The 15,919-nt window shown below is 38.4% G+C and overlaps 1 protein-coding gene across 2 annotated transcripts in view; it reads right to left on the bottom strand.

Moving 5' to 3' along the window:
- The window catches only part of LOC124595477 (targeting protein for Xklp2-like), a 127,050-nt gene that overhangs the window by 16,669 nt on the left and 94,462 nt on the right, over window positions 1–15,919 (bottom strand). For both annotated transcript variants that reach the window (XM_047134235.1, XM_047134236.1), the window contains exons 8-10: window positions 11,453–11,605; window positions 10,465–10,638; window positions 10,142–10,360 (exon numbers count right to left, since the gene is read on the bottom strand). In XM_047134235.1, coding sequence (XP_046990191.1) covers window positions 10,142–10,360; window positions 10,465–10,638; window positions 11,453–11,605 — 546 coding nt within the window. The remainder of the gene's footprint in view (window positions 1–10,141; window positions 10,361–10,464; window positions 10,639–11,452; window positions 11,606–15,919) is intronic.

Below are 15,919 nucleotides of genomic sequence, written 5' to 3'. Positions count from 1 at the left end.
CGAATTAAGTCGGGTGATGTTGAGGGTATTAGGTTAGGAAATGAGACACTTCAAGTAGTAAAGGAGCTTTGCTATTTGGGGAGCAAAACAACTGATGATGGTCGAAGTAGAGAGGATATAAAATGTAGACTGGCAATGGCAAGGAATGCGTTTCTGAAGAAGAGAAATTTGTTAACATCGAGTATAGATTTAAGTGTCAGGAAGTCATTTCTGAAAGTATTTGTATGGAGTGTAGCCATGGATGGAAGTGAAACATGGACAGTTAATAGTTTGGACAAGAAGAGAATAGAAGCTTTCGAAATGTGGTGCTACAGAAGAATGCTGAAGGTTAGATGGGTAAATCACATAACTAATGAGGAAGTATTGAATAGGATTGGGGAGAAGAGAAGTTTGTGGCACAACTTGACCAGAAGAAGGGATCGGTTGGTAGGACATATTCTGAGGCAGGTCCTCAGAAAAAAAAAAAGAGAGAGAGAGAGAGAGAGAGAGAGAGAGAGAGAGAGAGAGAGAGAGAGAGAGATATGGATTGGATACTAGGATCAAAGGAGAGACAGAAGATAGCACTAAAGACAGGAAACCCTTCCCACCCCCTTTCCCTAGGATCCCTACCTCTCGGGTACTGGAGTGAAACGTCGGAGGTGGTTTGGTGTTAAATTGTCTCCTACAGAATGGACTTGTCCCACCTTCACCCTTTGAGGTCCCCGAAGGAAATCCTAGCAACCGTATGGAAATGGCAAATGATGAAAAATCAGGCACACTTGTTTGCGAAGGTTGTTTGAAAGCTGTGATGTGTGTTTTGTGTTAGACATGATTTATGTTCTTGTAAATCATGCTTTTAGCTACAATATCCACTACTTTCAAAATTTTTACAAACCCTCTCATCTATATCACATCTCATAAAAGGTCTAAAACACTCTATACAGAATAAGAAATCTATACATTATTGTATAACAGTTGTTCAGTTAGTCACATCTTTTTATATTTTCCATGAATATACCGGTAATACTCTATTTAGTTCATTTCGTCTAGACATCACTTTTTCCTGTGATTATCTTACGTTGTTTTCTATTTCATAGTCATAACTGGCTTTCTAAGCAATAAGATTACAGAATAATTCTATATTTTAAAGGATTTCGATGCAGGAAACTATTTGGAAAAAACACCGAAAACAACTTGGGATCTGGCAGTCGTTACTCCGCCCATTAACTTAGAATGTTAACGTCCCTAGGGGAAATACAATTTTACATCCTTTACATTGCATTTACCCTTCTCTAATCCAGTTGTGGGATCTACTAAAAATTATGTCTTAGGATGCACCACTGTTTGTAACCAGTATGGTCCCTCATATTTTTGGAAAAACTTATGGGTCTCTTTCTTCATAGTCGAGCTGGGAAGATGATTTTTTTTTTTTTTTTTTTTTTTTTTTTTTAAAAAAGTGCTGGGAAGATGATATTTTATAAGAACCAGGTTATCGACTTGGTACTGAGGTTCCACAGCCTTTTCGTTACACTTACTTACTCTTTGTTGTGCCTTTTAAATTAAATTTTTAGAAACTATTTCCCGATTTACTTCGTAATTAACACTACATTGTTCAGGCCAATTAAAACTCTTAATTAGAGGTTCTCCTACACAAGGGTTGCCTATAACTTCTAAAGGTACCAACACAGTCAATAAATGGGGTAATTCATTTAGGGTAAGTTCAAAGTCCTTAATTTTCGTTGCCCATGAAGTATGTTTGTCATGGCAGTAAGTACGACATAATTTTCCAATTACCTTCATTACTCGCTCAAACAGATTTGATGACGGGTTATAATTGGACATTAACACTTGTCGAATACCTTCCCATGCTAGGAATTCTCTAAATTTGTTATTCACAAATTATGGTCCGTTATCCGTAAGAAACAGTTTTGGTTTACCTACTTCTAGAAAGTATTGTTGAAAACAGTGTACAACCATCTGTGTATTTGCTTTTTTAATGGGATATAGTTTGACATATTTTGACCAACATTCTATGATAACCAAAATATATGATACTCCTCCCTTTCCTTGTGGAACTGGACCAAGAAAAATCTGCCACTGTGAGATCATGTAATGACTTAGGAATAATAGAACACATTTTGTATTTCATGTATTTTTCTCTTTTACTTTCTGGCAAGTTTCACAGGTTCTAATCAAAGATGCTATTTTATGTCCTAGTTTCTTGAAATAATAAAACTTATTCATATGGGATATATATTTTCTGATTCCGAAGTGTCCATATCCTGTGTGAACGTACCATACAAGTTTGTCATCCATTACCTTCGGAATACATAAGCACCATCACTGTGATGTTATGCCATCTCTCCAAAACAAGTTATGATCTATAATTTTCCATTTTCCTAATTGATTAGGAGGTAACGAGTTCTGGATACACACAGAAAATATTTCTGTGAAATACGGTTCATGATGGATAATCCTTGTTATTCTTTGACACATTTCCTTTACAAGGATGTTAGGATATTCTGCTGACATAAAATTAATGGCAAAAATAATGTCGGGTCCTTCCAGACGTTTTAAGTCTTCCATTCCTATGAGTAGCCTTGATAACATATCAGGTACAATATTTTACATATTGTATCTTTATGTCGTATTCCTGTAGGAAAAGCATCCATCGCATCAACCTACTGTGTAGTAATCGACTACTCATCAGAAAAGATAAAGCTTGATGATCTGTATAAATATGGATTTCTGATCCTCAAATATGGATTTCTGATCCTCAGACTAGTGTCTGAAACTTGTGAATACTCCACACAATCGCCAATAGTTCCTTTTCGGTAGCTGTGTAATTTAGTTTGTGCTTATTTAGGCTACGGCTAGCAAAAGCTATGGTTCTGTGCCCTACATCACTTGGATCCCATTCTCCCCGGAAAAGTTCAGCAGTAACACCATAATCAGATGCATCTGTCTAAAGTTTAAACGGTTCGCCCATAACTGGATGATGTAATATGGGTGACTCAACAAGCGCTCTCTTAACATTTTGAAACGCATCATTTTCACCTTGATCCCAAGTCCACAGTACTCCCTTTCTTAACAAGTTTAAATTCTCAGGTCATTTAACTCTTGCCCTCATACGTACTGTCGATAGTATCAGGCCATACCTATAAATCCTTTTTAACTGTCTTACATTTCTGGAGTGCAGACATCCTTTGATAGCTTTTGTGTGTTCAGTGTCCGGTGTAATTCCCTTTACCCTTATAATGCGACCTAAGTAGTTAAGTTCTTGGCGTAAAAAAAAAAAAAAAAACGATTTTGACAGCTTCACCGTAATACCTTTCTCTTTGAATCTTTTCAGAGTCTTGCACAAAGTGAGGTAATGTTCCTGCCAAGTAGCTGATATTATTAGGATATTGTCTATGTATATTACCAAATCCTTCAATAAGTCTCTCCCTAGTGATCCATCTAACGCACGTATAAATACAGACACAGAGATATTAAGTCCGAATGGCAAACATTGAAATGATATATGATATGATTTTCCATCAAATAAAAAGGCTGTATATTTTTTGGATTATGGATGTAGTTTTATCTGCCAATGTCCTGCAGTTAAGTACATTGTGCTGAAGAATCTTGCCTTTTCAAATTTGGATAACAGTTTGTCGATTTCGATTCAATGTACGAGTGCCTAAGACTATTAATCTCATCCCGAACTGCTTCCTTCAAACTCACTGGTATTGGATATGGTTTGCAAAAGAATGGAGTGTCACCTCTGATTTTGGACTTACAGATATAGTTGCTAATGTTACCTGGACAATCGGAAAACACCACTTCATACTCCATTAAAATTTTTATATAAATATCGCCTTTGTTGATCGGTTAATATTAGGGATTCATTAACTTTGTCTTGTATATCAGTTCGATGTGTTCCTTGATCCACATTATTGATTTTTGGTGATAACTGAGTTCTAGATGTTACTCGCAGACACCGACACTCAGCTGTTTGTCCCTAAATGTGACTATTTGTCACAAATGGTGTCCAGCATCTACTGTCCCCTCTACCAAAACAAAGATGATGTTCATCAAAGTTTAAGAGGACTTTAAACTCTAACAACCAATCTACACCAAACAGTACATCTCCATTAATATTGTCTACTATTAGTAGCGTTTGATGAAATAACATATTTCCAATACTGCAGTTAACTTTGAGTTTTGTATTTTACAAGTTTACTTTTTGTTCCCATTATCCCGATTATGTACACTCCAGTCACTGGCAATAATGACAAGTGCTGTTTATTTTGTAGTGAGGAAAAAAAATCCATTTGAGATGAGTGATACCTCACTTTCTGAATCTGTAAATACGCAAATCTATGAATTTTCCACTGTTCCTGCTATTATAGGTTGTGGGTTATTAGTGGGTAAGCTTGGTTCTTCAAGCAGCAAGTATTCCTTCGTGAGTATCTTGTGTGTAAAGTTAATCTAGCTATAAGGAATAAGGCCTCCTAATGTATCTCCACAACCTGGACCCCGGCCCTTGATCCAGGTCTACATCTACATCTACATTTATACTCCGCAAGCCACCCAACGGTGTGTGGCGGAGGGCACTTTACGTGCCACTGTCATTACCTCCCTTTCCTGTTCCAGTCGCGTATGGTTCGCGGGAAGAACGACTGTCTGAAAGCCTCCGTGCGCGCTCTAATCTCTCTAATTTTACATTCGTGATCTCCTCGGGAGGTATAAGTAGGGGGAAGCAATATATTCGATACCTCATCCAGAAACGCACCCTCTCGAAACCTGGCGAGCAAGCTACACCGCGATGCAGAGCGCCTCTCTAGCAGAGTCTGCCACTTGAGTTTATTAAACATCTTCGTAACGCTATCACGGTTACCAAATAACCCTGTGACGAAACGCGCCGTTCTTCTTTGGATCTTCTCTATCTCCTCCGTCAGACCGATCTGGTACGGATCCCACACTGATGAGCAATACTCAAGTATAGGTCGAACGAGTGTTTTGTAAGCCACCTCCTTTGTTGATGGACTACATTTTCTAAGCACTCTCCCAATGAATCTCAACCTGGTACCCACCTTACCAACAATTAATTTTATATGATCATTCCACTTCAAATCGTTCCACACGCATACTCCCAGATATTTTACAGAAGTAACTGCTACCAGTGTTTGTTCCGCTATCATATAATCATACAATAAAGGATCCTTCTTTCTATGTATTCGCAATACATTACATTTGTCTATGTTAAGGGTCAGTTGCCACTCCCTGCACCAAGTGCCTATCCGCTGCAGATCTTCCTGCATTTCGCTACAATTTTCTAATGCTGCAACTTCTCTGTATACTACAGCATCATCCGCAAAAAGCCGCATGGAAAAATGTTTTCCTGATTACTACTAATTATGGGCTGGTTACCGAAATGAGATAATACATTCCCATTCTGTGTTTTATGGTTACTCAATACAAATTTTTGAGAAGCTACTGGATCTAAATTTGAATGTGAATTCTTCTTTTGATAATCGTTGTTACAACTTTTCTTATTGTACTGGTGTACTTTTGCTAAGTTTGCCTCGTGCTTTTTAAAATTATTTCCACTATTTCTTTTACAGTTTGAACTTTCACCTTGGTGTAAAGTTTCGTTGTGGTCCTTATCGCATCAAGTCTGTCAACAAAAGACAACAACTCTTCTATCATTTTCCAACTACTACATAATATGTCTTTTCTTGCATAGATTGGCAATCGTCTAATTAAAATACGTACTAATCCTTCTTCTACCATTGGCTTATCTAAATTTTTTGCTTGTGTTAAATGCCAATGGAAATATTACCTCATAGTGCCCCAAGTAGTATTATAATATTTTGGGTCCCACAGATCTGATATTAACTTTTCTTGAGCACTGGCAGACCAGTACTTCTCTTTAAATTTCTTTTGAAAGTCTTCCCAAGAGGAAAAATTCTCAATATTTACAGTTCCTCATTCTAAGGCTTCCCCTAGAAGGTACCCCACAGCAAATTCGATATTCTTGGAATCTTCCCAATCTTTTTTAAGAAATGGGTTGGATGCACATCTCCATCCGGCTTAAATTCAGGGAATTGTCTAGATAACCCTGAATTACCTTCCCATTGCAAATCGGTCACCGCTTCACTAGTTAACACAACATTAGGTGAAGTTACCCTTTCTTCTACTTTGTTTTGGATAAGCTTAATTTCTCTCAACAGGTCGTCCACACCCTTCCTGGTATCATTAAGTTCGGAAGAAAGAATAGGCAATAACATTCCCAGATGTTATTCTCTTGGTAACCTTTCGGTCTATAATGTGCGCGCGCTCTGCTATTTTAACAATACCAGAGAAGGAAAGTTGCTACTTATCATATAGCGGAGATGCTGAGTCGAGATAGGCACAACAAAAAGATTCACACAATTAAAGCTTTCGGCCTTTGTCAGCAGTACACACACACACACACACACACACACACACACACACACACACACACACACACTACTACTGCTGCTGCTGCTGCTGCTGAAAAGGGCATTAAAGGCCGAAAGCTTTAATTGTATGAATCTTTTTGTTGTGCCTCTCTCGACTCAGCATCTCCGCTATATGGTAAGTAGCAACTTTCCTTCTCTGGTATTGTTATAATATCAGAGTTAGCTATTTTCTCTCTGAAATTCCTTTCTACATTATCTACCCATGTATTGACACCTTTGATTTGCGATTGAATAATTGGCATTAAATCATTATGCTTATGCACCCTCTCAAAGTATTCATTCCCTGTCTTCCATCATATTTAATATTGTACATGTTTTCAAAAGATTTTAATCTTTCAATAAGTTCTGATTCTAAATTATTACATTTGTTCTCAATGTCAAGTTTAACATTTTCAATAAATCTTGAAAAGTGTCATTCTGTTTCTGACTAAGGTCAATAAACGTATGATTTATATGAGTGGTCAAAGAATTTGTAAACTCGTTATTTAAATCTACTTGTAAATTCTCTACTTTATTACTTATGGCATCGAATTCAGTCTTTAAAGCACCTTGCCTTCGCATAGATTACTAAAATTCCTTGCTTTGAGAGTCGACTTTGGCGTTCAACAAACCTAAATTTGTCATTTGAGCATTTAACTGAGAATTTACCGAGTCTAGTTCTTTACTTAGAGTCGCACTCTGAGCATTTAATTGAGAATTTAATGAGTTTAACTTAAGACTCAGCTTCGATTAAATTTATCAACTCAGCCCAGTCAGGCACTTCTTTGCTAATCTTCATGGCCATAGCTGCGTCTTGAGTTTCCCCAACCTGTTGTATATTTTCTATACTTTTATATGCCTTAGCTCTTGTAAGAATTTAAAACTAATTTTAAATATGGTAATTACACAATAACAGTTCACTCAACAGTACCTTATGTTACTTTGTACTAAAGTAATCAAGTTTTGTTTCACGCTCACCCAGCATAGAATTCTCATCACGTAGGTGAGTGGATGTGGGAGCAGGTCAGCACCGGTGAACAGCAGCTAGTGCCAGCAGTGTCAGATGTATGTTCGTTTCCGCGTCTGCATCCCCGCGATGTGTGCGAGAGCTCTATACTCCCCGCACTGGATCTTCTTTGATGAAGCATTCTATGCGTACTACTACTTAGATAAGTATGTCAAAATCTTCTTTACTATTTTTATCGTTGTGAATTTTTCATATCTTCAATGTTTTTCCATTTAAATCTCACTCCATGGATACTTAAACATATTCCAATGTCTCGGAGTATTTCCCTTGTCTTATTATGTTTGGTTGCTATGGCAACACGTGACAGCAGCTTCTCTTGTTTTTTACTTAAAATTCATGTTTTATTAGTCCTTTCACACAGGTCGCCATGTTCTAACATTCTGATGACGAAGTGTGAGTGTGGATCTGAGTTATATCGACTAATTCTCCCAAACCACCCTCCACTTCTTTATGAGGTGACTTACTTGGAATTTGCAGCCACTCTTCTTTGCTGAATAGCCGGCTGCTGGAAACCCTCTTGACTTCTTCTCCATCGAATAACGCTAGGTACAGGAATTTTTAGACTCTTTCTACTTATGAAATAATTAGACATACAAACTTTACTTTCTGTCAACTATCGATGTATTTGACCTCCATACACAATAAAAGTCTCACTTTCTACATGAATGTGTGGCTTCCTGCAAGTTTCTTTTACAGTACGACGTTACAAACAAATTGGTTTACAGTTAAAAGCAAGTTGGCTTGGATACCACGACCTTCCTTAACATGAATCATAATATGAGTCTTGCCTCTAACAAGGTTGCATCAAGAGTCTACAAGAGTCTACAAGAGTACTTTTTTCAACTGTTCTTGTTTTAATAAAAATAGTCAATAACACAATAAGCACAGAGCTGCATATAAACTCCATGGTTCTTCCTTACACAACCACTAAAACATCTATGGATTGCCCGACAGGTACTTGTCGGTGCCCCGTCCGACTGCCGCGTCTACTTTCTTCCCGCGACTGATTTTAAACCTGCACACACAAGCATGTGATGCACAGTAGGCAGGATACTACCATCCCACACTCATATCCAGAATATATTGTGTGTTTGAGACAATAGAAGGCTGCGTGGTTCTACAATTTACACAGAAATTCTCAAATCGCTACAGACAATGCCTCCCTTTAACTTTCCTGCTATTTTCCCAACCAGTTTACCCTTCCCTTTCCTGTTGAGGTGAAGGCCATGCCTAGTATAATCCCACCTATTGAGAGAATCAACAGGAACCACACCAATGTGTGATCCTGCACCTGACATAAGCAGCCGTTCCAACTCCAAGTTAACTCTTGACAGAAGAGTTCAAATGAGGTTGGTAATGGCGCCCAAGAACAGATACAAATTCAACACTAGTATGCTTCGATGCTGATGCAATCTTTGCCAGGTCACACTAATACTGTATCCAAGATCTCTGTCAATACTATTACCTGGCCCACCCGCTATAACCATGGTTTTTTCTTAGTGAAATCTTTGCAAAGTGGCTATTTCCACGGGTGAACGTGCACTGTTTTCCTTTCAACTCTTGCTCTATGGGGGACCAGCAGGCTGCTAGCTCATTGCTGTATAGAATATCTACTAATAAATCAATACTTAAATATACAGCTAGGCCAGTATGTCGATATTTATCCCATCAACATTTTGATACTTTTTTTGATATCTTGAGGGCTGATAATGATATTTTTTTAAATATCGGTATATCAGATTCCTGATATTAACAGTACTACTCATAACATTACCAATGTTAAGCACTGCTCAAGTTTCAGCTTGAACATATCATAAATAAATGTGTTAATATTTTATTCATTTTGTAGATGTCTGGTGTGTTACGCAATCTTGTACAGACACAACAATGATAGGACAACAATGTTAATGTGTGATTCAGTACTGTTAGGTGGAAAAATAAGGTTTGTTGCTCAAAATAGTTTTCTGTATCAGAACTGTAAAATTCTTGATGATAATCAACTCATGAAAGCCGGTACAGAATAGTAGAGAAAGACTTATATTAAATTATGCATTTGCTTTAAATATATGTAAAATTACACCAATAGCAATTTTATACCCACTGATACAGAAGCTCCAATTGGGAGCACCGAAGGACAGAGCTGAAAATAACTTTGAAAATTACTGCAAAGAAATCAGCACAGAGAAGAAATTTTAACAGTATAAAGAGGGAGAGAGGGTTTGTGTGTTGTGTACTTCACACTGATATACACTCCTTCAGTCTGAGGCCAGAATGCAATGATTCCCAAGAAGCCTGGGAAAAATACAATTATCTTTTTGTTGCTGTTACTACCTGAAGTAAGACTACACCTATTTCCACCAAGTCTACAGTTTGAAACCGTAATAGATATTTTTACAATTTCAGCTCTTGTTTTGTAATAGTTCCCAAAATTACTTAGTATGCCACACAAAACAAGATCAGGACAGCCACACCAAAGCTCCAGTCACAGTCTAATAGTGATGGGACAATAATTTCATTTCTGTGCTGTAATACAAGACGAAAACCTCACATACATTCCATACCCTCTGCTCTGTAGAACAAAAATGTATTCACAACTTCAATTTAAATGCAAGCAGAACAAATTTCAAATTTAGAAGTGCAAAGTGTTTCTACATAGTAAACTTACTTGTCTCCTGCGTTCCTCCATAAGTACTTCCTTTTCTTTCATTTTCATTTCAAACCTCTCACGTTCCTTTGAACGAATTTCAGTATTTAAGCATACATCCGTTATTTCCTTCAATACACGGTGCGGCTTCACTGGTTCAAATGGCTTTTTCAAGAGGACAACAGGGGGCCTGGCTTTAAACCGTGCTGCTTCTGCTGCTGCTCGACGCTCTTCTTCAAGCTACAACGAAGAATTAGAATCTGTGTGCACACCGAACACCAGTATTTGTAGTACTTTAAGCAAAGCTTTTTAACAAAGAATGTGGCGATGGTGGAGAAACTTACTTTAGCCTTCTGCGCTTCTTCATGCAGTCGTCTTCTTTCCTCTGTATACAAATGGAAAGGTTCAGGCTGTGTAGGGGAGTGGGATTTTACTTCCAATTGTGAGACTGAGCATTTTACTGATTTGGGTATTGGCTTTGCATGGAATTCCCGAGCTCTTTTCTCCTCTTCTAAAAACTGAAACAGTAATTCTGACGTACTAGCTGTAAACAGAGAAAACTACACGAAGCAAGTGCCATGATGGGAAATGTTGGAGCAAAAGTCATTTCAGCATTTTTATTGGCAGCGTACTGGAAGATGTCTAACTCAGGAACTGGAAGCAACTGTTGGTCTTCAAATTACAATAATTACTTAATATGGGGACAAGGAGCCATTCTAAACACTGACAAGACAGTACAGAATGTTTAGCTTCCTGAACAGAAAAGTTCTTTCTCCAGCAACAGGAGAGGTGTGGCAACATGTGAGCAGTCACATTCTCACAAAAATGCATAATGAACTGAACAAATCAAGAATATATCTAACCCACTGTTGTATCACAGCTGGACAAAAGGTAAAGAAATGAAATAAGGAAGAAAACATGTTTTTGACAACACAGATGAAAATCATGATAAAAGATTTCTGGAATATTTGATCTCTATGTACATGTGCAACAAGTATGCCATAGCATGCTGTTAAAATTGAGTATTAAGTGACATGTCAATGCTACACCAACAAGTTAGATATTTTATTACTAACATATCATCACTTAACATTCAGACTATCTTAGTCACATCTTTACCTGTAAGTTTATGCTTTTCCTTAAGCACACTATACAAATTATTACTTTTTATCCAACAGTAATGTATCAGGCTTTTATCCAATATCAGCTCTAGTATTGTTCCTGAACAATCAACATTTCTTGTGTGACACTGTACAGTTCCTACCAAGCTAAATCCTTGCATCATTACTCCTGCCTCTCTGAAGATAAACTGTAAGAATACTTTTTACATACCTGCCTTATTTTTTCTTCTTTCTGTTGCTGTCGTATCTTGTCCCTCTCCTCAAATGTGAATGGTGCAATTACTGTTACACGCTTTGTAGGTGTTGCTTTCTTTACCCCTTTCTGTTCTATATCATTGTTAATTATTACTTCTGCCACTTTTTTCTAGTAAGAAAAAGACAAGCTTTATGAGTGTAGAAATGACATCACAAAACACCGTATGCTGCCCCCCCTTTTTTTTCTTCAAAGTGTGCCAGATTCAAAGACATCACCAGTTTTACACATGCCGTGAATACAAGAATATATCATGTTAACAGGATGTTTGAAAACTGTTAAAATACAGATAATATTTAAAGATTTTTGTTAACAATAAAGCATAAAATACACAGTACTGACAGGGGAGGTGTGCATGCACCTTTACACTTCATAACTTGATAATACTAAAATTTTACACGGTCTTAACTTCTATTTTGAACTTCATTACACAATTGCCACTTTATATTTGCATTATTCTATAATGTCGATATTACGCGTATATGGTTGAACACTTTTGGTTCTGGTTAGTATTATCAGCCTTTGACTGCAAGCTAATATTTGGCTCATGCATAACCAATAAGAAATATATTGTTAATGGTAATAGATTAGCAAGCTAGATCCTGCTCAGCACTAACATCTCAACAAAGTTGATAATTTCATTGTCCAGGGGGAAATATGTGGCCAGTTACATTGCGTCAGTTATACACACACTCTGTAGGGTGTAACTGAAGTATTGGTCTCCACACTATTCTATCTTGTGCTAGCCTCTTCCACCTGAGAAAAACTACTGCAACCTATACAAATTTGGTCTCCCTCTCCAGATTTTACCTTCCCCCACCCTGAAGCTTCCTGACATAGAAGCCAGAGCAAGTGCGCCTATCATGAGAGACTCACCAAGCAACATTCTACCAATGCCCTCTCGACAGCAAGTATTTAGGCCACTGCTGCTGACTGGACTCGCTCAGTTACTAACAGTCACTCACTCAGTCACTCTCACTGATTCATTCTGGTTTGGCAGCTGTCATTCATAGCAGAGTGGGCTTAAGCTAAAACAGTACACAGTGGGATTTTTATTTTACCAATAGTGATACTAAGGTTTGTAGTAGTTAGAATACCAATATTGTCTGCGAGAAAACTATTATGGAAGATCTTGTAGCATAACACACTGACTCTCTTAAGAGCTCTACAGTGGCGATGAGGATACTACAGTGGTGACTAAGGCACTACAGTGTGACAAGGATGCTACAGTGGGGACGAGAATAGTTCAGTGCCGACCAAAGGTAACCCATTTGGCTGAAGATTTTGCTTGCTTCTCTTGTGTTTTAACTTGTAGGAGTTATAGTGTTAAAGTGCTTGTAATTGCTAATTTTTTGTTGTGTTCTCACATATATTCCAGGAGGGGTTCTGCCAAGCTAATCAATATTCTCTTTTCAAAGGCTTTGCTTGCTTTTTACTATAACATATCTGTGTAAACCATGACTTCCCCACCCCATCCAACCCCTGCCTCAGCCACTGACAGCCAATGTGATGGATCTGACAAGTTTTTCAGTTTCAGAACCAACAAATTGCTACCTTACTGACGACAGTACAACTACTACTGGCTGCACAAACTGCGTCGGCCGCACAACCGACCAACCAACCAGCCCAACAAGTACCCCGACCAGCAAACCAACATTCCAGCAGTTTAACGACACAGAATAGGAACGGCACGAATACCTGACTCAGTTCCAAGCACACTGTCAAGTTCATCATGTTTAAGGTACTGTAAAGTTATAACATTTCCTTTCGTTTGTGCGGTTCTCAGTGTTTCACATCTACATCTACATCCATACTCCGCAAGCAACCTGACGGTGTGTGGCAGAGGGTAATTTGAGTACCTCTATTGGTTCTCCCTTCTGTTCCAGTCTCGTATTGTTTGCGGAAAGAAAGACTGTCCGTATGCCTCTGTGTGGGCTCTAATCTCTGATTTTATCCTCATGGTCTCTTCGCGAGATATACGTAGGAGGGAGCAATATAATGTTTGACTCCTCGGTGAAGTTATGTTCTCGAAACTTCAACAAAAGCCCGTACCAAGCGTCTCTCCTGCATAGTCTTCCACTGCAGTTTATCTATGATCTCCGTAACACTTTTGCGGTTACTAAATGATCCTGTAAAGAAGCACGCTGCTCTCCGTTGGACCTTCTCTATCTCTTCTATCAACTACCTGGTACAGATCCCACACTCATGAGCAATATTCAAGCAGTGGGCGAACAAGTGTACTGTAACCTACTTCCTTTGTTTTCGGATTGCATTTCCTTAGGATTCTTCCAATGTATCTCAGTCTGGCATCTGCTTTACTGATGATCAACTTTATATTATCACTCCATTTTAAATCACTCTTAATGCCTACACCAAGATAATTTATGGAATTAACTGCTTCCAGTTGCTGATCTGCTATATTGTAGCTAAATGATAAAGGATCTTTCTTTCTATGTATTTGCAGCACATTACACTTGTCGACATTGAGATTCAATTGCCATTCCCTGCACCATGCGTCAATTTGTTGCAGATCCTCCTGCATTTCAGTACAATTTTCCATTGCTACAACTTCTCTATATACTACAGCATCATCCACAAACAGCCTCAGTGAACTTCCGATGTTATCCACAAGGTAATTTATGTATACTGTGAATAGCAATGATCCCACGACACACCCCTGCAGAACACCTGAAATCACTCTTACTTTGGAAGACTTCTCTCCATTGAGAATGACATGCTGCGTTGTGTTATCTAGGAACTCTTCAATCCAATCACACAATTGGTCTGATAGTCCATATGCTCTTACTTTGTTCATTAAACAACTGTGGGCAACTGTATCAAACGCCTTGCGGAAGTCAAGAAACATGACATCTACCTGGGAACCAGTGTCTATGGCCCTCTGAGTCTCGGGGACGAATAGCGCGAGCTAAGTTTCACACGATGATCTTTTTCGAAACCGATGCCGATTCCTACAGAGTAGATTTCTAGTCTCCAGAAAAGTCATTATACTCTAACATAATGTGTGTTCCAAAATTCTACAACTGATCGACATTAGAGATATAGGTCTATAGTTCTGCACATTTGTTCGATGTCCCTTCTTGAAAATGGGGATGACCTGTGCCCTTTTCCAATCCTTTGGAACACTACGCTCTTCTAGAGACCTACGGTACACCACTGCACAAAAGGAGGCAAATTCCTTGCGTACTCTGTGTAAAATCGAACTGGTATCCCATCAGGTCCAGCAGCCTTTCATCTTTTGAGTGATTTTAATTGTTTTCTATCCCTCTGTCATTTTGATATCTACCATTTTGTCATCTGTGCGACAATCTAGAGAAGGAACTACAGTGCAGTCTTCCTCTGTGAAAGCTTTGGAAAAAGACATTTAGTATTTCGGCCTTTAGTTTGTCATCCTCTGTTTCGGTACCATTTTGGTCACAGAGTGTCTGGACATTTTGTTTTGATCCATCTACCGCTTTGACATAAGACCAAAATTTCTTAGGATTTTCTGCCAAGTCAGTAGATGAAAGTTTACTTTCGAATTCATTGAACGCCTCTCGCATAGCCCTCCTCACACTACATTTCGCTTCGTGTAATTTTTGTTTGTCTGCACGGCTTTGGCTATGTTTATGTTTGCTGTGAAGATCCCTTTGGTTCCGCAGCAGTTTTCTAATTTGGTTGTTGTACCACGGTGGCTCTTTTCCTTCTCTTACGATCTTGCTTGGCAGATACTCATCTAATGCATATTGTATGATATTTTTTAACTTTGTCCACTGATCCTCAACACTATTTGTACTTGAGACAAAACTTTTGTATTGAGGCGTCAAGTACTCTGAAATCTGCTTTTTGCCACTTTTGCTAAACAGAAAAATCTTCCTACCTTTTTTAATATTTTTATTTACAACTGAAATCATCGATGGAGTAACCACTTTATGGGTTAATACAAAAATTATTCCCAACTGTATCTCCCGACGAACTCAACTATGACTAAGTTGGGGTTGGGGTTGATTTGGGGGAGAAGACCAAACAGTGATGTCATCGATCTCATCTGCATGGGGAAGGAAGTCGGCCATGCCCTTTCAAAGGAACCATCCCGGCATTTGCCTGAAGTGATTTAGGGAAATCATGGAAAACATAAATCAGGATGCGGGATTGAATAATCATCCTCCCAAATGCAAATCCAGTGTGCTAACCATTGCGCCACCTCACTCAGTATGACCGAGTAATCGCTGCATTAACCAAGTACTATGACCAGCAAGTCCAAGTAGCTGCAGCTACATATCAGTTCTTTTGCCTGCAGAGAAAGTCGAACAGACGTACTCCCAGTGGTACACGGAATTAGTGGGCATGACTAGGAAGTGTAAATTTAAGAGTAGTTGGGGTAAATTTTCCAGCAATTTAATGATTCGGGACAGAATAATATTCAAT

Source organism: Schistocerca americana, chromosome 2, assembly GCF_021461395.2.
Source record: "Schistocerca americana isolate TAMUIC-IGC-003095 chromosome 2, iqSchAmer2.1, whole genome shotgun sequence".
NCBI classification, from domain to species: Eukaryota; Metazoa; Arthropoda; class Insecta; order Orthoptera; family Acrididae; genus Schistocerca; species Schistocerca americana.
The sequence above is the reverse complement of the archived record's forward strand: the minus strand, read 5'-3'. Positions and strand labels throughout refer to the sequence as shown.